Source organism: Hakea prostrata, chromosome 1 (genome assembly GCF_041222555.1).
Source record: "Hakea prostrata isolate BN-2017 chromosome 1, UWA_Hpros_2, whole genome shotgun sequence".
NCBI classification, from domain to species: Eukaryota; Viridiplantae; Streptophyta; class Magnoliopsida; order Proteales; family Proteaceae; genus Hakea; species Hakea prostrata.
In genome coordinates this window covers 68155506-68179207 of record NC_142600.1, presented here as the reverse complement: position 1 = coordinate 68179207, position 23702 = coordinate 68155506, and the positions used below count along the sequence as shown (strand labels likewise).

The following is a 23702-nucleotide window of genomic DNA, read 5'->3' as shown; positions in this document are numbered from 1 at the left end:
TCTCAAGTTTCAATAAAAGCTGATTACCAGAATTTTTTTTATTTATTTTTTAATAAACGCTCTTCGGGCCCACCCCGACAGCCACAGGACCGGGCCCCAAACAGGGTAAGTAATTTTCAATCTTATCAATAATGAAAAATTAAAATCCGCAAACGAGCATCTCCCGAGAAATTCCTTGACGATATAATCGCAACATGTTCTAGTCTTCGACTTCAAGTCATTGAATTACGAATTTACGACACTGTCACCAACCTTGCTGCACCTTCTTCATGCGTGTATATATAGGGAGATCCTTTTTTATATTAATTCTTCAAATTCAACAAATCTCCCTCTCTTCAAACCCAACAGAGACGCTCGCTGGAGTTCTGCACCGTTTCAGAACTTCCGGTCAGAGTTCGAAGCAATTCTTCGTCTTTACTGAACGGAGATTTGTTCTTAAATCTGTAATGCTCCAACACTTTTTTCTTTTCTGTTCTTTTTCGTCTCTTTCTTTTGTTGCAGTGAAGATTCGTGGTGATTTGACTGTTGAATTCAATCTGTAGATCGGAATGCGAGTAAAGGAAATGCATCCGTTGTGTTGTATCTCTCTGGAGGACCATGGGATCGGAGATCGATCACCAGAGGTTTCAACGATTAAAAGAGGTATTTCTTCGGTTTCTGCTGGATCTGACTGCAATGCTGGGAGGAAAACGGGATCTGACGTTAATGTCGCCGGAGTTCTTTACAAGTGGACCAATTATAGCAAGGGATGGAGATCTCGGTGGTTCTTGTTGAGAAATGGTGTCCTTTCTTACTCAAAAATCCAGCCCTTGGAAAATCTTAATGTACTATCGACGAGAGGTGAAGTTCGAGTGATAGGAGATGCTTCTATGGGGCGACTTTCACGTCTCGACAGCAAAGGGAGACGAAAGCAAGAGAAACCTGTTGGTGTCGTTCATCTCAAGGTACGTATGTGAGCATTTGCAAAGTGCAAATTTAGTTAGAAGACGATATCTCTTTTAACCAATGCAACCAATCAGGAAAATCTGGACTTTTTTTTATTTTGCTTGACAGAAACTTCACTATCCATCCATTTGAAAAAATGAGAAGAAAGACTATAACTTAACCAGTCTTTACAAGTTTCAGTCACTTCTTTTTTTTTTTTTTTTTTTTAAATCTTTTTTTAATTTCCTAGTATAGTTTCTTCCTCGCCGGCATAGGTATCGGCGTAAGTTCTATGAACCACTGGTTTTCTCGTTTCGCCAGGAAGGACTGTAGCACTGTAGCAAGAAAAGACTGTACCTAGCGTTCCGGCCTAGCAAATTTCTCTCTGCCTGGTGCCGTGTAACATTGTCTCTCTCTTCCCTGTTTTCAGTCCCTTTTTCTCGCCATTTACTTTTTCTAACCCTTCATCGCAGTTTCACTGCTTGTTAGTCTCTAGTGGGTCACATCATCAGGTGGGCTCTCAGTCGCGAAGGGCCATCAAATAGGCCTGCGGTTGTAAGCAATAGGTCACTAGGTTCTAGCAAGGGGCGAGTCTAGGCCTCCGGTTACCTCGTAGTTCGACATCAGCTCTTCGTGAAATGGAACTGCGCAACTGACCTTCGGACAGTTTCCTGACGCTCGCGTCCCCTGTAAGTTGTACTCGTACAACCCTTCCACTATCCTCGATACTTACGGTGGAAGCCAGCATGTGGCCTTGATGGTCCTGATTTCGGAACGGTGAGGTTTTCGGTAAAGCCTTTTCCTTTTTTTTTCACGTTTTCCTCTCCGAGGGACGAGGGTTAGTTACTTTGCGTTGACTGGACGCCTGAGTTGATTTCTGAGCATTTAAACCTAATCCAATCAAATCGTTTCATTCCGGAGTTTTCTGTACATTTTTTTTTATACTGTTATTTCATCTTCGTCACTGTTACAGTCGGGAGTTCAGCAGCGATCAACCCTTTCGATTTAGTGTACGACAGATGATAGCTGGAAGCAAGCAGCTTAAGTGCGTTTCAGTTTTCCAATAGCTTGGGAATTGGATCTTTTAGTGCAAAGAAAGTAATCTTCGATATGTCACTAGCTTTCTTTCAATCTTGGTTTTTCCTATTCTTTTCTCAGTCGTAATGGGTGTTGGATTATCGGAGCATTTCTTCATTTGGTCTGGGGTCCCCCTTTGTTTTTCCTCTTTTTAGGAGCTATTATTTTGCGCGGGACCAAAATCTGAGCATATGCTACAGATGTACCCTCGATTCTTTCCTGGTCCATGTTAAGGTGCTGAAAAGGCATTAGGTTACTCCCCTTTCACTTTTGGCTTTTTCGATTTAGATAGATTTCAGCGAATCTAAATGGGAACATGAGGCTGCATGGTGGTTGTTAGTGAGACCTGAAGTTAATCCAAGAGGACGGTTGGTAGTTTATTATTCTGGATTATCTGTTACGCACTTTCTGCTATTTTTTGAAATCTATATTTCTTATGGGTTTTGGTTTTATTGTATGTTGTGTCTCGGCATTGAATGCTTTTTTTGTTTTTTGGTGGAGGAAGGTTGTGTAGAAGAGATTTAATTAGATTATTAAATTTAATTGCTATATTATTTTATGCCTTCTATTTTATTTCAATTCTTTTGCATAAGTTTCTTAAACTAACTTCTGTATCCTTTGTGGTGATGATGTGTGTACTTATTCTTTTGGAGAATCTATAAATTAAGATTTCTTGAGTAATTGGGAACTCCATTGAAATTATTAAGCTCCTTTCTAGCTTGTCATAATTACTATGAGTTAAGTAATTGCTAGTTATCACTTTATTGTGTGATATTATCACCATTTTTGGGAGGGGGATTGCTACCATGCTGTATGGTAGCATCAGTCGGGAGGCAAATGAGAATCCAAGTGGCTAGCATCCAACAGGGTGGGTTTTTTCATCTCATAGGGGGCAGGTGGTTGTTTTGCTCACCTGGTGCCTAGGGTGCCAAGCACCTTTGACAGCCTTCACTTCTCCTCAATTTTATTTGTTAACATGGAAAACTGGTCTAGTGATCTCTCAGATTTTATGATGTTAGGTAGTTGTAGGTCAGTGAGGGCCACTTTTCTTCTAGTTGCAAGTTTTGACGATCCATAACATTTTGAAAAAGAAAGATGATGGCTAAGATACATGAGGATACATGGTTAAGTTTCACTTTGAAAATTTACAACACCCTTCTTATTCAATGGTTACCAAATCAACCCTCCATGTGGCACATTTGGTGCTTCCATTCGTGAGCCAACCATGATAAACTTTGCCTATTGTTTTGCTCTCTTAGTTTAACCTTCTTATATTATGAACACTTTATTTCTGTGAGCTAGTTTATTGATCATGCACTTTATGTAGAGGCAATATCCCAGAATCATATTGAATGTTAAACAGATCAATTTGTACTTTTATATGTCGCCCAATGATCTCACACATGCAAAAACCTAACATCACCTGAAATATGTTTATTTGTGTCTATGACAAAAAGAGGGCATTTAGAAACAGCGGAAATTGAGAGTAGGAGAAGAAAAAAAAAAAAGAGACTGATATTGATAGGACAAGCGAAGAGAGAAACATTACCTACAGTTTGATTTGTGTACCGCCTTCTCAAATTGTGGGTTATAATATATTCAAAATAAAACACTAAAGCTACACAATCACAAACCTACTGAGTCACACAAGGTATACCCAGTAATGCCATTGTTGGTATGTAAAGCCGAAATATCCATTGGGTAATCTCTAGAGTGATATAAGTATGTAAACTTTTAAATAAACATCAAACTGAACTTGAACATATGACTATGATGTGTGTATAGTTGACAATGGTAGAAACGGAATAATTAAAATTGGATAGACTTTGATCCTATGTGGACCCTCAATATTAGAATGAGTTAAGCCAAATAAATATTTGTTATCAGCAGGCCATGTGTGAATAGCACCAAATTGAACTTTAATTTTATCATAAATTATATTTTTTTGTTGAAGACACATAAGTTCAAAAATGTATTTTAAAGGATACAACCATGCCATGTGTTAATGGTAAACAACAAATGAATACGGAGCATGCAAGCTCACATACAAATGACGATGAATAAACATTAGTGCACTTGTTTTATCCTATTCATTTAAGTTTTCAATTTCTGTAGTTGTATTAGCAAGACCTTGTGCTTGAGGATGCATTTTCATGTCAAGGCACCATGACAAATAATTACTTCTATTCATTTCCAAAATGTGGAACTTTGGCTTTTCAATATTTGCTATAATATCCACACAAAAAAATCCTTAAATTCATTAGAAAGATTGTAAATATCCACTTCCACTTCAGGAGCAGAAGGGTATTCTCAGATTAAACAAAGATAAAAATGAAAAATTAATAAAAAAGGATGAACTACAAATTGATAAATAATCATACTTTTTAGACAAATTCTATTTTCTTAGTTGGTAGATCTCCAAACCTTAGTTGAATATAGTAAAGTCTATTCATGTTTTTTTACGATAAAATGCAAGGTTAATTAGCTCCAATAGTGGCTATATGGTATTAGAGCCAAGCAATCTGGTCTCATGTGTTATAAATAATACTTATTATGGATGTCCACCACCCCCAAAGAGATAATATCAAAAGGTGTAACTTCCAATAGAAGATCTTAGTCACCTCAACATGCAATCTTGGGGATCCACATTTCCATTCTATGCACCTTCTATCATGGGTAGAAATCTATTCTTCCATACCAAGGGCATCTTATTGTGTGCAAGAATCATTTTGAATATTATATATTTTTTTTTCTTGAAGATTCTGATATTTTCATGTAAAAAAATAAATTATAATATCTTTATTTCTACTATAAATAAAGAATGCACACAACACAATGTGTAGGGAGAGATTACTTTCATCTTGTTGTATTTTTCTTTCTTATCTTTGCTATAGCTCTTCTAGTTATCCTTTAGTTTTATAACATTTTATCAGCATAAACAGTTTTACGATATTCAACTGAGGTTTGGAGATCTACCAAGTAAGAAAAGAGTTTTTGTCTAAAAGGTCTGAATTTTTTATCAAATTTTAGTTCATCCTCTTCTATCAATTCTAACAAATGACTGGTTCTAAGAAGTACAAACTGTAATGCATACAGGCATAAAATCATCAACATACATGAATTGTTTGATATAATGGTTATGTAGTTACATAGACAACAAGTCAACAAAATACAAAAGACCAACTAGAAACCACAATGTCCTAAACTTCAGTTCTGTGTTAAGTGCCTGCCTAGAACTAGTGGTTCCATCCCTTGTTTGTAGTAGTACTTCAAGTACTGGACGTAAGTAATACAAGATCATTAAAGATATTAACAAAACATAAATAAAAAAATGGGAAGTTTGGAACTCACTTTGCAAGAATCTCGCAAAATCCCTATAGAAGAAGCAAAAGAGGTGTTTGAAGGTAAGGAGTTGTGGAGATAAGGTGAATGGGGGTAAAAATCAAGAACATGTGACTGAAAGAGGAGAGTCTCTTAAAAAGACTAGAATAGAATTGGTCAAGCTAGTTTTGGTCAAACCTTAGTACTTTATTGAAATCTTTTCGATTTTCTAAAAAAAACGAAAGTTCGCATGTTTAACCAAAATTAGTAACATGGTCCATACTAAACATAGTGAAGGTTTAGGGGCAATTTTGGAACATGAGGAACATAGGATACTGGAAGCACAATAAACAAAGGAAAACATTGTCCTAAAAAAGGAAAACACCATCACTAGTATCCCTAAGAACATCCTTCTATGAAGAAATAGACTTAAGTTGAAGAAAACAATTTTTTGTTACCAGTCATATGTGATGATATGTTTTAAGTCAATGACCCAAGGGTTGGAGGATTAGGAGATCATGTAGATATACTTGATTAAGCTGATGTGGCTGTGGGTTTTTTGAGGTTGTCTCAAGTTGTTGAACCCATTTAGGAGTTGATTGAGGATATCATTATGAGAGGAGCACCAACTCCAGCTGATAGATTTTGATTAGCATCATTAGAGCGCAACAGCTGCCCTAATTAGTGTTCCCATTAGTGACAAATTAGTGTAGTTCCGATTTACGCTTGCCACACTTGATCCAAAATTTGTCAATACTCAATATGGTGGTCATTGGGACCACAATGAGTTCACCAACAAACAATTGGAGCAAAAGGTGGATTTCTACGGCCATGCATGCCACATCAAGGAACTCTACCAGGAACGCCATCAACATGTCACTGGCAATCACCATTAGCAACAAAATCCAAATATCCTTGGAAGAGGTACTGCAGTCATGTTTAACCTCAGAAGGTGATATAATCGACTGAATCTGGAGTAAGAATGATTCATGGAGATCTTCTCACCAGCTAATATTTGACTCTTGACAGGCTGAGGATCATAGTTTAGTATAGAAAAAAGCTTACCCCAATAAGAATTTTGGTACACTAGATATTTGATATCTATGGGGAGTGGCAGATGGATGCAAAGTTCCTTAACATTTCATTCAGCGTACTCTAGTAGTCGCCAGTGGACTATCAATTCAGCTTAAAGGAAAAGCACATTTCATAACAGGTATTTTTGACATAGTTCTTTCTTGAGAAGTACTCTCTGAATCCATACCCACAAACAAGTAGAAACTTTGTGTAGAAAGTAGAAGGTTAGGGTATGCGACCTAACCAGACAGTAGATATTCAATCAGGCAGTGCTGATGTGCTCACACATGGAAAAAGCACTTTTGCAAATGTAGTTCCATTTCAATGATTTGATTGAGAGATACGTCACCAAATACCAAATTAAAAAGTAAAGGGTTGCAGGTCTCAACGACAGAGCAAATGGATGGGTGGATGGAGGATTGAAGGAAAGGTGAGATGGAATGGGAATTCAAAATTCCAATAGAGGTTTGGTGGATGGAAGAAGGGTTGGCTTGATGTTGCACCAGTCATACAACTTCTGTGCAGCAACAGTCCCAACTTGACTGGTGGAGCAGCAGCAACAATCAACACAGACAACTTGATGATGAGATGATCAAACTTTTGGTGGTCTTCTTCCAATAGAAGCAACAGAGACACAGCTTCAACACAAGTTTGGTTGAACAAGAGAAGAAAGCAGGGAAATAAGATATTTATTTAAGGGGGATGGATATAGTTCATCTCTATTGGAAGTTTGAAACCACCACCAAGAAATAATGGGCGAAAACCGCAAACAAATAGAGACAACACAGAGATTTAATGTGGTTCACACACCAACACGATATGTTCCATCTATGGGTGAAGAAGAACCTTCTCTATATACGGAAGAGGATTAGAATAGAAATCCTTGCAACACCCAATTGGCATTACAAACTCTCAGCCCAAACCCTAAGGGAAAAATCCCCAAATATCAAAATGGTTTTACAAGATAACTTGAGTCATATAAGTCGTACTTCAGTTGGGTAAATTGGTTGATCCATCGGGTCATTCAAGTCACCCATTAAATATGTTAGATTGGGTCAATCTTGAAACTGGATACAAGAATTCGAGACACACATAACATGCCGTAGCCCTACTTGTCCTTCAAACATGGACAAGAGAGTAGGAGAACTTAAAGCATTGCTTCATTAATCAATCTTCGAAATGGTGCTGAGGTTGCGTGCAGCCTGTTACATACATATAGAGAGCAGACACTTGCTCTATTGAAAATGGAAGGTTACTAATTCCAAAGTTATAAGCTTACAAGAAGTTAGAATCTACTAGAAATAGAAACCAAGGGAAAGCATGATTAGAAACTCCTAGGTTTTCAAGTCTACATTAAAGGCTTTTAGACTCCAGCTGTATTTTATGGTCTCCACCTTGAAGGCAAAATATGGGTTGTAACAATGCTCATGTGAACAGTGCTTTTGCTTCTTGTACTTCATGTTATGTGCTCTCTCATACTTCTTTCCAAACGGGCTTACCATCTGCATCACATGATTCACAAATGTCTTAGTCTTATGAAGCATAACATTAGCGGCCACAAAAGAGCTCCATGCCGTTCCAGAATGGCAGAACCAAGTAAAGTGGGATTTTACATTGTCACTCAACATAATCCATCCTTTGTTTGGTGGTATACAGACTTCTACAAACTGTTTTCAGATAAGGTCATTGGAACACTATTCAATTTTCTTGAAGCTGTCTGGACATTAATGTGTTCCACAGAAGGCTTGGGTTCTGCCATGCAACACAAAATAATTGATTAGTAATTGCAGAAGCAAGTTTTTTTTTCCAGAAATGCTGAAAATTGAAGATCTGAAGTTACTTTGCAGTCATTTATTGGATCAGAATCATTCTTGGTTGAAAAACCTATTAGCATACAACTCCCAGTGCCCTAAAATATTTGTCTGATCTTACAGACAAGTTGATTCTTCCAAACATAGGGTACCACAAGTGTTTGTTGAAGTAGGCCAATTGGTGGTTGATGAAACATCCACTTCACAGCAATAGGAAGACCTAGTTCTCTGATCACATAGGGTTTCTAAAGAAAACATTCAGCATTGATTGATATCGACCAGAACACCACGAGAGACTCTTTAAGTGAGATGGTATAATTCCCAATACACCCTTACAATTATAAAGTGATGTAAACTCACAGTGGACAGAAACTGACACTACTAATATTGTAGTGTAGACTTGTTGCCATTATTTATGTACAGCTTCAGTAGCCTGAGTAGATCATACTGCTTGCCTGCTCCGCAGATGTAATTTTTCTTTGGAGAAGTGATAGTGCAATTTTAACTTCTGGATATTTAGGAAATTGTCTAGATTGCCTGTCTGCTGAATTTCAACTCTACCTTCTCATGAATGATATATTTTTTTGAGTTACTCTGCATCGTCTTGTGGTAGTCCATAAAATTTTATTATTTTAACTCTCCATGTGGCATAATCTGTTTGTGCTGAAACTTGATGTGTAAACAGGATACTTTGGATTGTTGATGTCTACCAAATTTCAGCCTTATAAAATTTGCCATGTTTTAGGAAGCAAGTGTGGATCAGGTAGACATGGTTTTTGCAGGCCGGGAAATCCTTTCCCAGTATCTTCTGAGGTCATTTTTAAAATCAAGGGTCGTACATACCGCATGTGAATGGTTAGGTTTGAACTTATGACTCCTTAATTGGGAGGCGTGGGTGCTTGCCAAGTGAGCTCCTTGGGTTGATTGTATCATTCATACTCATAGGATACTTTTTTGTTAGCTTTAGTGTACAGTAAAATATTTGCTGGGCATCTAAACGTGTGATTTTGTGTGGTTTTTTTAACAGGAAAGTATTAATTTCTTCATTTGCTTGTATAGTTTTAAAACTAATTGGACAAAAAATGTCCTTTTCCTTTCGTCTTCAGATCTCATCATTCCGTGAAAGTAGGTCTGATGATCGACGATTCTACATATTCACTGCTACAAAGACTCTACATTTGAGAACCAACTCAAAGAAAGATCGTGTGGCTTGGATCAATGCTTTGGTCTCAGCAAGGAACCTGTTTTCCCTGAAACCATTTAATGATAAGCTTTCCCACATTTCAAATGCCTTATCTGTATCCACTGAAAAACTTAGAAATCGGTTACTTGAAGATGGCATAAATGAGGTTCTTATCCAGGACTGTGAGCGGATCATGCTGTCAGAGTTTTCAGAGGTACAAGGGCAATTTAAACTTCTTTGTGATGAACGATCGAATCTGCTTGACACCTTAAGGCAGTTGGAGGTACTTCCCATTTACTGCAAGATTGTCACTTCCATAAGATGTAGCATCAGTCTGTTTTATCTATTTCTGGGAACATAATTTCCTATCAATCATTGTTAACAGCATTTACCTATGAGATAACTGATCCTCTGATCAAACAATGGGATAGACAGATTTGTGGCTGGTACCATTTTTCATAAAAAGTTAATGAATTTCGATCTGCTTGTCTCTCTAGTGCAAGAAAAGATTTCAACAGTTTGATTGGCTTCCTAAATCCTTATTAGCGGCAACTAATGTTGGAGGTGTGTGCACTTTTTGGTTCACTGATCCTTTTGAAATGGAATGGAGTTAACGAACCTTTCCTTAATTGATTTTGTGACAGCCATGTTTTCTCTCAATTCCAGTATTTCACTATATCAATTTGTTTTCTTCTTAAAGATTCAGAGAGATCAAGTCCTAGGGCAGACAATATAAAAAAACTTGGTTGCCTAAAGAGCAAGTTTCCTGTACATTTTTTTTTCCAGTGAGGTGACAAGGAAGATTATCTCACTTGCTAGAATTTAACTAGTTTACAAAAAACATGCCTGCGACTCAAGTTTTTGAAAATATGTACATGCGTTTTAGCTTGCCAATGTATTACAAATTTTGCTATTGGCTTTATTGATCGTCTTTAAATTCCCTTAGTGGACAGCTTATTTTTTAGTAGATTTTGTTTTGTATTTATTTTGGAGCTTCCTCATACAATGTGGACCAATCTTCTACATGGAGACATGCTTAAATAGTTAAATTTTGATGTTCTGCTTTTTTATTATGGAATATTTGTAGAAAACTAAATCAGCTCAGTGGAGAAGACTTCTACTGGGTTAAGTGTTATAAGATAGGTACAACTGCTGTTGGTTTGTGTTACTGGTTCTCTCCTATGAATTCATTGAACATTAATATTATGTGCTCATAATTACTAGTTTATTTATGGAGTTAGTCAAATTTATTCAGCACTGATCATAATGTACTCATAATTACCAGTTCTTGAATGGAGTGAGTAATTTTTCTTCTATTTTTCTTCTAGAATAGGTTTCCTCATGTACCTCATTTAATGTGGATTAATTTTCATTTTGCACTTGCAGGCAGCAAATATTGAAGTTGAAGCTCCTGGGTTACATGAAAGCCAGTACCACTTAACAAAGAATGAATATTCGGGTCTTGGACATGGAAAATATGGTGGTATGCTATTTGAGAATCTTATCCATGTTATTGCTTCATTTTTTTTCCCTCCTCAATAAGAGCCTTTTATATGTTGCAATACTTCATGCTCACATGATCTAATCAATTTTGGGTAGACCTTGTCTAATAACCACCCCATACCAATAATTGGGTCATGTCATAATCAAAGTCAGCCTTTTAGTAGAGCATTGTCTGAGTTGATATGACCTTATGACTTGTGAGTTTTAACAAATGCAAATAAATCCCAAATAACTATGGAATTGGAATCACCCCATCAAATTGAAGCAGAAATTTTACCAAATCAAGCGAAGTATAAATGCTAATTTTGTATTCAACATGATTACATTTACTTTAAGCCCTTAGAGGCAGCCAAAGCATAGAAAATCCGTGGGATCTAAAGCATAATACGTATATGATCCAATCCTACACTTGTTTCTCATATAAAGGCCGAATTTGGTGATGAATTTGCACCTAAGTTACTCTGACCTCTTCTTGATGTAACTTCCAAATTGTAACTTTGGTTTCTTGAACCCTGTGCTTATGGTATAAGAGCTGTTTTAATGCATCTAAGGCTTGGAAAGGATAGGCAAGGTTTGGCTAGGGTTTATGTGATGCCCCACATCTTTTTATATTATTATTTTATTATTTTGTGTGAATGTGTCAATCCTTAAGATTATTAAAGGATCTTGATGGTTGGTTTAATGATTTCATCAAATGATCTGATTGTGGTGAAAGAATAGCTTAAATAAGGCTAGATGCCAATTGATATTTTGGTCGAGGTTAGACATCACTTGTGGGTCCCACAACGGTATAATTAGAGTGAATTGAAAACAAGGAAATGATCAGCATAATTTTTTGAACCCGGAGTTTATTAATATTCACACCTCAAGGTAGGCCTTGCATAAGATAGTAAAGCGGGCCAACGGGCCCATAAAGAAGCTCACTATTAAGTTATATATATATATATATATATATACCCATTATTATACTTGGTAAAAGGGAGGAGAGAGAGGAGAAGGGAGTGACACCTCCCACTATCCCTCCCACCTACGTGTTGATTGTTACAAAAGTACAAAAGTGGCATGCATGAGGTTAATGTTATGCCATATGTGCCTAATATAAGAGGGAGAGAAAGAGAGAAATTGAATGGTTAGAGAGAACTGAGAGAATAGTGGAGAAGAGGAGAGAGTAAAAGAAAGAAAAAGAGATAGCTAGAGAGGAGTGGTAGAAATTAAAGGAAGAGAGAGAAGAAGAAAGGAGAGAGGAGAGAGAGAGAGAAGTGGAGTGGAGAAGAGGAGAGAGGAAAGAAAGAAAAAGTGAAGTATAGCGAAATAGGATTTGTAGAACATTAAAGGAAGAGAGAGAAGAAGAATAGAAGAAAGGAGAGGAGAGAGAAGAGAAAGACAAGAGAGGAGAGAGGAAAACTGTGGGGAGGAGAGAGAAAAAAAAAAAGGGGAAAACCCCGTTAGCTCCTGCGTATTCAAAATAGATAGTAATTGTTTGGGGTTCATGTGGGAGAACGGATATTTAACAAAACTAGGGTCAAGACATACACATGGAACAGGAACAAGTCCTCAGATACGTGATAAGGGTAAGGGTGCTGCCACTTGGACGTTACCTTTAAAGTTGAAAATGGAAACCTTTTTCTTTTTGTTGCAACTGATGTATTGCTTAATTGGATTGTAGATGTATATATTCCTTTGAGACTGTATGCACTGAATTAGACACTGTTGAAAGGTCAAATGTAAACATAACAGGACTTTAGACTATGTACATATTTTTACGAGTCAAAACTGTCAAACAAGTTGTTTGTTTTGTTCTTGAGAATGTTTAGTTTAGTATTTTGTTTTAGTAGTTATAAATAAGTTGATAAAGAAAGGAATTGTCACGTGCCCTAGTTAAATGTCCATAATGTGGGCCCAACCAAGCTTGTGAAAACTGGGGTCGTGACAATTTAGGAGTTAGGGTTTATGGAAATCTAATTCTGAATTGGGTTGTTTTAAAATTCAGATTCAGGTTTCTAGGTTTTTGGAAATCTAGAAATTAGAATTTTGTAATTATAAGGTTTCTTGGGGGTGGTTAGGGTTAGGGTCAAAAGTAGAGGAGGCTTAGGGCATGATGAATCCCAAAGGAAAGTGGATGCAGGTGAAGGGTTTGAGAGACCTAGGTGATAGGAGGTTAGGGTTAATAAGGTATTGGGGAAGAAGGTGAAGTGTAGAAATTTTAGGGTTTTGAGAAGTGATTAGGGATGGGAATGGGGATCAAAAGTTTGGAAAGGGGATGGAGTCATTGTGCCAAAAGCCATTGGGATGTGGGAGAGAGGATGGGAGACCTAGGTTTAGGGTTTGGTGAAGAACTATGGCTGACAAGAGGAAAAAAGGGGAAAGTGCGATAGGGTATGGTTGTGAAAGAAAGTGGTGTTGTTCTAGGCCTGTGATGGGAGATAGGAGTTGAGGACTAGAAGAGTTAGGGTTAGGGAAAAAGAGGGAAGGCTGCTGCAGACAAGGGGAGGGGGAAAAGTAGTCTGTGAAGGGGAAAAGAGGAGAGAAAGGGTAGGGGCAGCGGTGGCCACTTGAATACTTGTAGAGGAGAGGAAAATTGATGAATTGTAGAAGATAAGAAGACACCACCAGCGGCAGGCCTCCTCCTTGGTAACCCAACACTTCAATGAATTCTCCTTTTGGCAAAATTTATTGAATAATTCATCAAGATTTCTTGTGTAAAGGTGCGGGTTTATATTTATAGTCTTACATTAAAGGATCCTAGCTAGGACTCAAAATTAGAAAGCAAATCAAACTAGGACTTTTATTGTACTTATGACTCCCATTCTACTTAGGACTCTAACTTATCTCAGCCTAGGATGGTTCAAATTTCAAAACAAGAGTAGGTCTACCCTCCCAGGAGAATTTGGACTGCATCTAAACGAATCCTTCTCTAAGTAGGACTCCTAGCTAGACCAGGACTCTTTCATAACTTGACCTAAGCTAAATCAAATACCAAAACAAAAATAGAGTTGGACTCCTACTAATATGCTGAGGCTCATCTAACCCCATTCAGGCAAAGGTGGCATCATATCAGTTTATTTTTATTTAAAATAATAGAAAACTCCAAAACCATAATGAACTTTGTCAATAGAATATGGGAAAACACTCATTAGCACAAGTTACAAAACACAAAAAAAGCTAAATTTAGGAAGAGGGAAGCAACACAGTTTAAAAACACATCCCTTTCCTGCTCACATCATTACTAATAATTTTTATTTGCCCAAACTTATTTTTCATCCAAATTTAATTTGACAAATTCACCAAACCATTTTCCTGACCAACAATGAATTCTTGTACTTATTTCTTTTAAATATGCATAATAGAGAATGAGAATTGATACCAAAAAGAGCCTGAATCATCTAACCCTAATTGGACTTGTTTAGGACAGTAATGATAGTCCAAATTACCAAAATGCCCCTTGCTTTGTGCAATTTTCCTTCAGGGCCGTAGGGTGCTGGGCAGCAACCCTAGGCCCTGTTTTGGCCCTTCGGTTCCCTGCTGGGATGGCCCTGGGTCTGGTTCACATCACTTCTGACCTTGCTAACAAACATACAAAGTTGCAAACTTCTGCATTTCTGACAATTACTCAAGATTGCTACTTCACAAACTCCAGTCCAACAGTGTTTTAAGTTTAGGAACAGCTTAGTTTGAACATCTTAATTATTAGTAACCCTACTGCCCTTGATGGACCTGATGCGACCATCTTGTCTCTTGAACTATCATATGAACCCTAACCTCAATTGAATTCTATTTTTCTCTTCTTCAATTATGTTTGGGGGAACAATGATCCTAATATATTTCTTGATATGTGTGCAAATACTTTTTGACTCAGGCTTGGCATGGTGCCTCCTGGCCTTTACTGTGATTTTCTTTTTCACTTTTTTTTTTTTTTGGGGGGGGGGGAGGAACAGGGTGAAAGAAAATATTTTGGTGGGTCTACCTCTACTTCCCTCCCCTTCTTTTTCAGTGTTCTTCAGGTTGTATTAATTAATTTTAAATGTCAATCTGAGGCTCTTATTTTGAAGAAAATAAAAACAAAAATGTTGAAAAGCAAGTACCAATCATTAGCAAGGCCACTGATTCCAAATACTACCATATGATCCCCTACTGATAGGCTCATCTTTCATATCTGGGTTTCAATCTTTGAACAAATCACTGTTAGAAGAGAAGCTTTTGAGTTTTGGATTTCATTTTTTGATTGCATCTAATTGGTTTTTGTTTAAATAATTACAATCACCTGTTGTTCCCCCAACTGTATTTTCTCTCTTTTGATTTCTTTCTTTTTTCCTGAATCTCTTCTTCAGTCTCCCCAATACCCTTTTGAACCCCCCCCCCTCTTTCACACTCAATTTTTAATGTATTTAGGAGTTGGGGGGGGGGGAAAGAGTTGCGAACATGTCTGAAATTTCTTTCTAGGTATCCAAAGCAGTATTCAAGGGAATCAAATTATGCTCTTCACTATTACTGGATATTCGGAGATCACAGCAGTGAGATAGAAAGATAAAAGGGAGAGATTGAAAAAGAGGTGGTTGTGGGTTCAACCTTTCTATATTAAAGAAGTATTAGATGTTTCCAATAATGAGTCTGAAGTAGTATATTTAAGGGTAAGATTATCTCTTACTGTTGGTTTCAGGTGATACATGGTAATTGTCATAAAAAGGTCAAGAGTAATTCCGTCTTTCTTCTATTCTTCATTTGAGAAAGGTTTTTCTGGTTGGGATGGTCAACTTGTTTGGTTTTTTGTTTTATTTTGTTAGAAACTCTTTGTGTCGAAATTTCCTGTTTGTGGCTAACTATTGCCCAGTGCTGACACTCTTTAATACATTATTTAGTGTGTCAACTAAAAATTATTTAAGTTGTGAATCTTCCCCCTCCCCCCTTCCTTCATTTTAAGTTGTCAACTAAAAACTATTTAAATATCTTTTTTTGGGTATTCAGAGTGGAGTACAACTGAATCATCAGATGATATTGAAAAGCAAGAGCTTGAGGAAGTATCAGATGAAGATGCAACTTGCTTTTTTGACACAAAAGATTCTTTCAGTGAATCTAGTCAACATCTAACAAGAGTGGTGGACCATGAGGACAACTGTTTGAATCACTTAGATGCTGTGGACAGGATGCATGATGAAACAGAACTTGCAAACTGCACTTATCCTCACATTGAAAGGAGAAAGAGACTTCCTGAACCTGTTGAGCAAGAGAAGGGCGTCAGCCTTTGGTCTATGATAAAGGACAATGTTGGAAAGGACCTTACTAGAGTGTGTCTTCCTGTTTACTTCAATGAACCAATTTCATCCCTACAGAAATGCTGTGAGGACTTAGAGTATTCTTACCTATTGGATCGAGCTTATGAGTGCGGACAGAAGGTGGGTATTGTAGCCGGCCTAGAAGGTTATATTTAAGGTCTTGCTTTCCTATTTTCTTTTGGTGTTTCATGTTAGGTATTCTATGTTGTACTGCTTGCTTAATCTGATAGTGGACTATATATGCTAAAATTTGACAACATGAGAACTTTATCCTACCTTCTCCTCAGAAACAAGGACTAAAACGTGATATAATCCATAACCACCTATTAAATTCAACCCCTTAGATATCCTAGTGTTTGGAGCATCAATATACTTGACCTTAGTTTTGGGTGCTACTTGGTGGATATTCTTCTCTGGAAGTTTTATGTGCCATAACCAGATGGGTCTAACTGTGCATGTAATTTTCTGGCATTCGTTTATAATTTTCAAATTTGCTTCTTTAACAATTGATCAAAAGATTGGAGTGGGTTATTTCTTTATTTATACTTTGATTGCACTGGTGAAGTCCTTACTGTGTATAACATCCAGATTTATATTTTGGTGAATTAACATCATCGATGATTGATATGAGTTGAGGTTTTTGAGATAGTGGTCATTGACTTTTTATTTCTTTTCATCAGCTTTTTTTTATCTTTGGTGCCTTGGTTTGATAAATTTGTGAATTTCTTTTTATTGTTTTGTGCCAATATTTGGGCTTTTTGCTCTGCCAGGATGCCAGGAATGATTCTTGCTGAATATTCAGAACTTGAGAATTTATAACAACTACTGCTTTTATTTAATAAGTATTTCAACTTGCATAGTCTAGAATTAGTTTCTGATAAATTGAGATATTTCAAAATATACTTGTACTTTCATATTGGGATGTTTGACATCCTTTGTTACTCCTCTCAAATGGGGCTTTATTGTGCTACTAGGGGAATAGTCTACTCAGAATTTTGAATGTTGCTGCCTTTGCGGTCTCTGGATATGCTTCATCTGAAGGTCGGCACTGCAAACCATTCAATCCTTTGTTGGGGGAAACTTATGAAGCTGACTATCCTGATAAAGGAATTCACTTTTTTTCTGAGAAGGTCAGTTGTTCAATAACCTTATTAGCAGTACAGAGACAAATACAATTCATCGTAGATAATCCATCAAGGAATCTGTTCTAAGTTTTGGAGTGAGATTTGGACATGATTTTTATTGCAGCATTATTATCTTGTAACTATGGGCTCCACTGGTCCATGGTTTTGCTTAGGTGGGGGACTGTTGAAGTCTGTACGAAAACCTGATTCTTATATTTCAATAAGTGAAACTATAGTTAAAGACTTGTATATGTTTGTATTAATACATAACATGTAAGTGTTGCATCTGAGCGTATTGATATATTTATTTTTAGGTGAATAGAACATTGAAATATTTTATGAGCAGATGCTCAGGGTTCTACAAGGTTTCTTTTTTAGATACAAAATTTATTTGTAGATTCTTTTGGTGTACAATCAATCTTTCTTGTTTAATTCAGAGTTCTCAAGTGCCCTGCCTCAACTTTATGAAGGCTCTTTGCTTTGAAACTTAGTACATTTAGTGTGTCATGGGATGGGAGGTAACAACAAAAGTTATTCTTTGGTTAATGGTTGGGGGCTAAATCCTACACCTGTTGCGTGCATATGTGTGTGTGCACTTCTGGGGGAGTGGGGTGCATATGTGTGTGTGCGCTTCTGGGGGAGTGGGGAATTTGATGTCAAAAGACTGACATAGGGTCTGATCTGAAGATATCTCCCTTGTTCCATTTTGCCTTACTACAAACATACTGTTTTCAGTCCTTAACCTTTGGCTAAGTCAAATTTCTTATTAAGCTACTGATTTCTGCATATATTGAACCCTGAGATTAATGTAGGTCTTTCTAGTTTTTGGGCAGGGTGGAGTGGGGGAGGTATCATCCTGGAGACTTGAACTTGAGATCCCTCATGAGAGCATGGGCATGAAGTGTGACCTGCAGCTCACCAACTACTCTTGGCAGGGATCAGTAGATTAATGTCAGCTTCTAAACCTTCTATCAGAACCTAAACTTCTAACCCTTTACCTACTCCTCTTGACCTCACTCTCGATCCTAAGCTACTATCTGAACTTGTGTAACTTGAACTCATTGTAGCTTGGAACCTTGGACCTTCCTTTTACAGAAGACCTTGCTTTTTTAGCTACTACTGATATGAGTACATTAGAATCCTTTCCTGACTGCCATATACTGCTCTCAGTGTCCTAGCTCTGTGCACTTGAAAAGGCAATGAACAATGTAGGAGTTTTTGAAGTTGGATCTGGAGAGCTGCAATTTTCATGTTTTGCTCTTCTAGATTTCCACCCTCCCCCCTCCCTTTTGGGAGGGCGGTGGATGGTTAGTATCATGCAACTAGTGGTGTGGTTTTTCTACATTTATTTATTGCCTTCTGATTTTGGTTGGTTTTGTTGCTGAAATATTAATGCCTGTATTCTGAGTTGTCGTCCATATGCTTTTTATCAATTCCTAAGTTTGTGCATCATTTCTGGAATAGGTTAGCCACCACCCCACACTCATTGCCTGCCACTGTGAAGGTAGAGGATGGAAATTTTGGGGGGACAGCAATTTGAGGAGTAAATTTTGGGGGCGTTCGATTCAGCTTGATCCTGTGGGGGTTCTGACTCTGGAGTTTGATGATGGTGAAGTCTTCCAGTGGAGCAAGGTATGCTTGCCTGCATTTTCCTTATTCAATCCCTAAGTATCTATACTTGTATTTGATATTCTTGTTTACCTTTTCTATTTATTCCTCTTGGTATTCTGAAAATGCTCATCCTGACAGGTCACAACAACTATTTACAATCTTATCCTTGGCAAAGTATATTGTGATCATCATGGGACAATGTATATAAGGGGTAACCGTCAATATTCTTGTAAGCTCAAGTTCAAGGAACAGTCCATACTTGACCGTAATCCTCACCAGGCATGTAATTTGATATCAGTTGTTGTATGTTTGACACTTCTTTCCTTCTCTTGATGACAGCATATACCTTGTCTTGTTCAAAGCCATCAAGTGGCATAACTACTCTTGACTTAAACAAGCTCCAGAGGAATTAGCTGTTTGAAAATGTAAATATATTTGCTGATACTACCCTATCTTTTGGCTTGGAATGGTCCATGTCACTGCTTCTCATTTGTCAATTGGACATAGATGAGCAGTTAAAATTAACATGTTGCACTTGAGTTGGGTATGTAGGTTAAGTAGTATAAAATCTGATACTGCAATGCAATTATATTCGCCACCCAAGCTGGTCAATCTTGCAATTTCTCATTTCAGTGACTAACTTAGCTATGCATGCTACATAGGTACAAGGAACAGTTGAAGATGTGATGGGAAGTAAGGTTGCCTCTTTATTTGGGAAGTGGGACGAAAGCATGTACTACGTTAATGGTGATTGCAATTCCAAGGCCAAGAGTTGTAACCCACCACCAGATGCCTCTTTGTTATGGAGAAAAAACAAACCTCTTCCTAATCTCACTCGGTACAACTTAACATCATTTGCAATTGCACTAAATGAGCTAACACCAGGGCTGAAGGTAGAGATGATATATTAACTCTGTTTTCTTGTATTGAACTCCAATTCTCCTCTTATCCATCTCTAATTGTCTGTTCTAGCTCTCTCTGATCCAAGTGTTTGGTCACGGATTAAGGAGAAGCTTCCACCCACGGATTCAAGGCTGAGACCAGATCAGAGGTCTCTAGAGAATGGGGAGTACGAGAAGGCAAATGCCGAGAAGCTGCGCTTAGAGAGGAGACAAAGGATGGTATGTGGCTCTATTGTTTTTTGGGCTTCATTTTTCGAAGCTTGGCACAAATCTTGTTAACTTGTTGTGAATGTAATTCAGGGTTTTATGCTAGGAGTTGAGTATATCATTTGAAGTTACCCTAGGAATTTCCCTATAGGTATAGAATGCAAACCAAATTGACAGAATGGTTCTGTCTGTGCTGTCTGGGGGCTTAGGTCATGGTCTACATATTGTGTGGTCAGAATAGTTAATTAATGGTGTTCCTGAAACGTTGATTGTGGTGTTTCTAACAACTCGTGACTCAGGTTATCAATTGCTAGATGAAAACAAATCTGGTCAGGCTGAAATCTTGGTCGAGCAACCTATTTACCAAGAATAGATAGATAAATAGAGGAGCTCAGAAACTGCAGAATCAATGTCGTTTAGGGCTCCAAAATAGAACTCAAACAGGGAATTATTTATACGACCAAATACAGGACTGAAAGGGAACAGAGACTGAAAAACGGATTCAGGAAATCAGAAGTTGAAGGTTTTCCAAAATTGACTGGAAAACTGCGAGATCTACCAAAGCCCCACCAAGTCAAAACCTGAATCCACGGATGCCTAAGCCTGAAATCTTCTGACCAGCAAAGCAAACTTCATTCATTCATCAAAATTTGCATCTGAGGCTTTAGACCCATTCATATATTGAGTTTTGAGTGAGGTTATAACTCAATTAAGGAATAACTAAAGTCTTAAATCTCCCATAAAAGAAAGAAACTATATATGAACAGACTCTTTTAACTCTTCCAGTGAGCCAGTTAAAAATGTCATACTGGCCTTGACAGGTACTTTGTTGTGAAAATAGTTTTACACTCTTTCCACTGCTGATCTTGCTGAATTCCTGTGTTAATATACGATTGAACTTAAGTGTGTGTATGAGGAGGTTTTGTTTGGATTTATTACACTTCACATAATGAGTTATATTTTGACTTTCTTTCTTTCTATTGGTCTGATGGGGTGGTTATACTGAGCATCACCTTGGTAAAAGGGTTGAGGACTTGGGTGCACCAATGAGTCTGCATTTTAGCGCATCTCGTTTTTGTTTGTGAAATTCAACTTGGTGGTAGAAGTTCTTTGACTTACATCAAGTTATCATCTTTACAGTCCAGAAAGTTGCAAGAAAATGGCTGGAAGCCGAGATGGTTCCAAAAGGATGGTGACGACGGGCCTTACCGCTATGTGGGCGGATATTGGGAAGCGAGGGAGCAAAGCAAATGGGATGGATGCCCACAAATATTTGGTGAATTTTCAGGAGAGATGGCTGTTGATGAATGTTAAATAATATCTAGATATGTGATACAGGTACTTGTGTTACTACATATATTGACTCGTCACTCTTGAGTTTCATAAATCAATGCCATCGCCACCCCCAAAGAACTTTGAATCATTCATTAATCATTTAATATATTTGGTTCTATAATGTTTTGCAGGTAGATATTTATGCTTATGTTTCTGCAGAGTTTGTAGAGGAACCAATGAACAATTGCAAGTGTGTAGGTGTAGAAGCGTTCGAGCTTACTCCACTTGAATAAGTGTTCTTCACAACGATCAGGTCTGGCCTCAGATTTCTGTGCTGTTGCATGTTCATTAATTAAATGTAGGGTTTAAACCTGTATAATCTAGCTTTGACATTTATGGACAAAACATATGGCAAAATGTTTCATCTATATTCTTATGAACAATAGTGGTTTTTGAATAAAGATTATGATAGCAGCTTGTTTCTACGAGGCGTTGAAGGTCTTGTGCCCATATTTTTGGTCAAAAAGCTGGAAATGTATTAATTAAAGTAAGCCAGATCAAGAGACTGGAAGACAAACGAGAGCGGTTTGCTACAAACATGGGTGGAAGCCCCCCAACCAAGCACGAAACAAACAACCCTTTGGGCAAGAAAATGAGCTAAACAGTTTTGATTCCTTGGAATGAATTGAAAAACAACTTGTCTAAAATAGAAACAAGAGAGAAAATCACTACCCCACAAACCCCTACTAAAAACTTGTCTAAAGAGAAATTATGATGACCCTTCATGGCCAAAATCACGGATTGACAATCTGATTTCAAGAAAAGATCATAAACCCCAATGGATGAAGCTAGAAGCAACCCATCTCTAATAGCCTCCCAACTCTATCAAGGAAGCCAAAGTTGTGCCACAATAAAAGCCCAGCCCCTTCCTCCCATGAGTGATTTTGCCTCCCAACTCCATGAACATAAGTGCTCAAGACATACTTCAAATTAGATCCAAATGAATTTTGGTGTCTGACAGATTTAGGAAGTATTTTTCCAATAGCGAATCAAAGAGGATTACACTCCTAAACCCAGAGCTTGTCATGAAATGGAAGAAACTGTGGTTTGCGTAAAGCCCCACAGGTTGTAACGAAAGAGAAGAAACTACTATTTGGGTAAACCTTGGTGAGAATGTAGGCAATCTCAATCTCATAAGAGTAGAGATAAGAGTAGAGATATTACGAATGGTGAGATGCTTAGATGCAAGAAGATCGCAGGCAAAATGAAAATCAATCTCAATATATTTAATGTGAGAATATAGCACAGGATTATCCCATCATATGTATATAGCTAAAAGATGGCAGCTCCAAGAAGAGAATGAAGCCATATGAAATAATCAATATTTGTAGAAGCAATAATATGGTATTCTGCTTTCAAGGAAGAGCGAGACGTCGTGCATTCTTTTTCCTCAAAATTTTAGGGAATAAGATGCAACTCCAAATAAGCTAATAAACAATGGTGGAATGGAGATTTGACAATGTACCCAACAAACGTCACAATAAGCAGGATGAGGTTCGCTAAGACCAACTTGCTCACACCTTTGCCCCTGGCCTCTAGGGGATTCAAACTCTTGATCTTATACTATGAGATGTTGCCAACTGACCAACCCTTCAAGGTAGTATGAGAAAGTTACTGTTTGAGTTACGTAGTACCTAGTGGCATCTGAAAGTAATGTGCTATAGGAGTTTTATACACACTATCTATCCTTGAACATAGGAGTAGATCATTAGCTCATATTTATATGTGTTTTTTTATCATTTCAAAGGCATCATCATCATGAAGCTTTGTCTCAACTAGATGGGGTCGATTACATGGATTATTGCCTTCCAATTAACTCTGCATAGGGGCATGCACTGGCCTCCGTTGAATGTGGTTGTGCCCTTAGCTCTTTTCAATATGGATTAAAACACTTAAAGAGCAATTGTGTGAGTTCTCAAATACTCAAAGAGCAGTTAGGTCAATTTCTTAACACTTAAATTTGAAGGCTAATGTCACATCCGCCTAGCTGGTATTAGATTCATCTGAACACCCAAGGGAGTGATACATAGTCACAAGATCAGGTTCATTTGTAATCACAAACCAATCCACATAACAACATAATCTTGAGCAAAGAAACAAGAAATCCAATAATAATTAATTCTAAGTATCAAAGAACATTCCTACAAAGTATCAAAATTGGGAATAATAACATCAAACTGGAAAGGAAAGTAGTCAAGACTCCCAAGGTTTGCATTATTTAGGTGTTCTTAATTAGACAATAAATATGAAATTCAAAGGTTTCTATCTCTTTAAATGTCCCAATCTTCCTAAGGGTAGGGTTGAGTTCTGTATGAACAGTTTAGATATGCACGTCCTCACAGTCGTAATCCAATATCTCG

General features: G+C 37.5%; 1 protein-coding gene across 3 annotated transcripts; it reads left to right on the top strand.

Moving 5' to 3' along the window:
• The first annotated feature begins 220 nt into the window (after positions 1-220).
• ORP2A (OSBP(oxysterol binding protein)-related protein 2A) lies at positions 221-22186 on the top strand. 3 transcript variants are annotated; one of them, XM_089141941.1, is made up of 12 exons: positions 221-443; positions 543-944; positions 9314-9673; positions 10777-10873; positions 15856-16283; positions 17138-17293; positions 18752-18919; positions 19037-19177; positions 19561-19791; positions 19906-20019; positions 21148-21345; positions 21474-22186. In XM_089141941.1, exons 1-11 carry the CDS (start codon positions 270-272, stop codon positions 21319-21321), a joined length of 2445 nt encoding a protein of 814 aa, XP_088998067.1. In that variant the 5' UTR covers positions 221-269; the 3' UTR covers positions 21322-21345; positions 21474-22186. The 3 variants fall into 3 exon arrangements, with proteins under 3 accessions (XP_088998067.1, XP_088998068.1, XP_088998069.1); XM_089141942.1 differs by lacking the exons at positions 21148-21345; positions 21474-22186 and having other exon boundaries at positions 19871-20016; XM_089141943.1 differs by lacking the exons at positions 21148-21345; positions 21474-22186 and having other exon boundaries at positions 19887-19998.
• The last annotated feature ends 1516 nt before the right edge of the window (positions 22187-23702 follow it).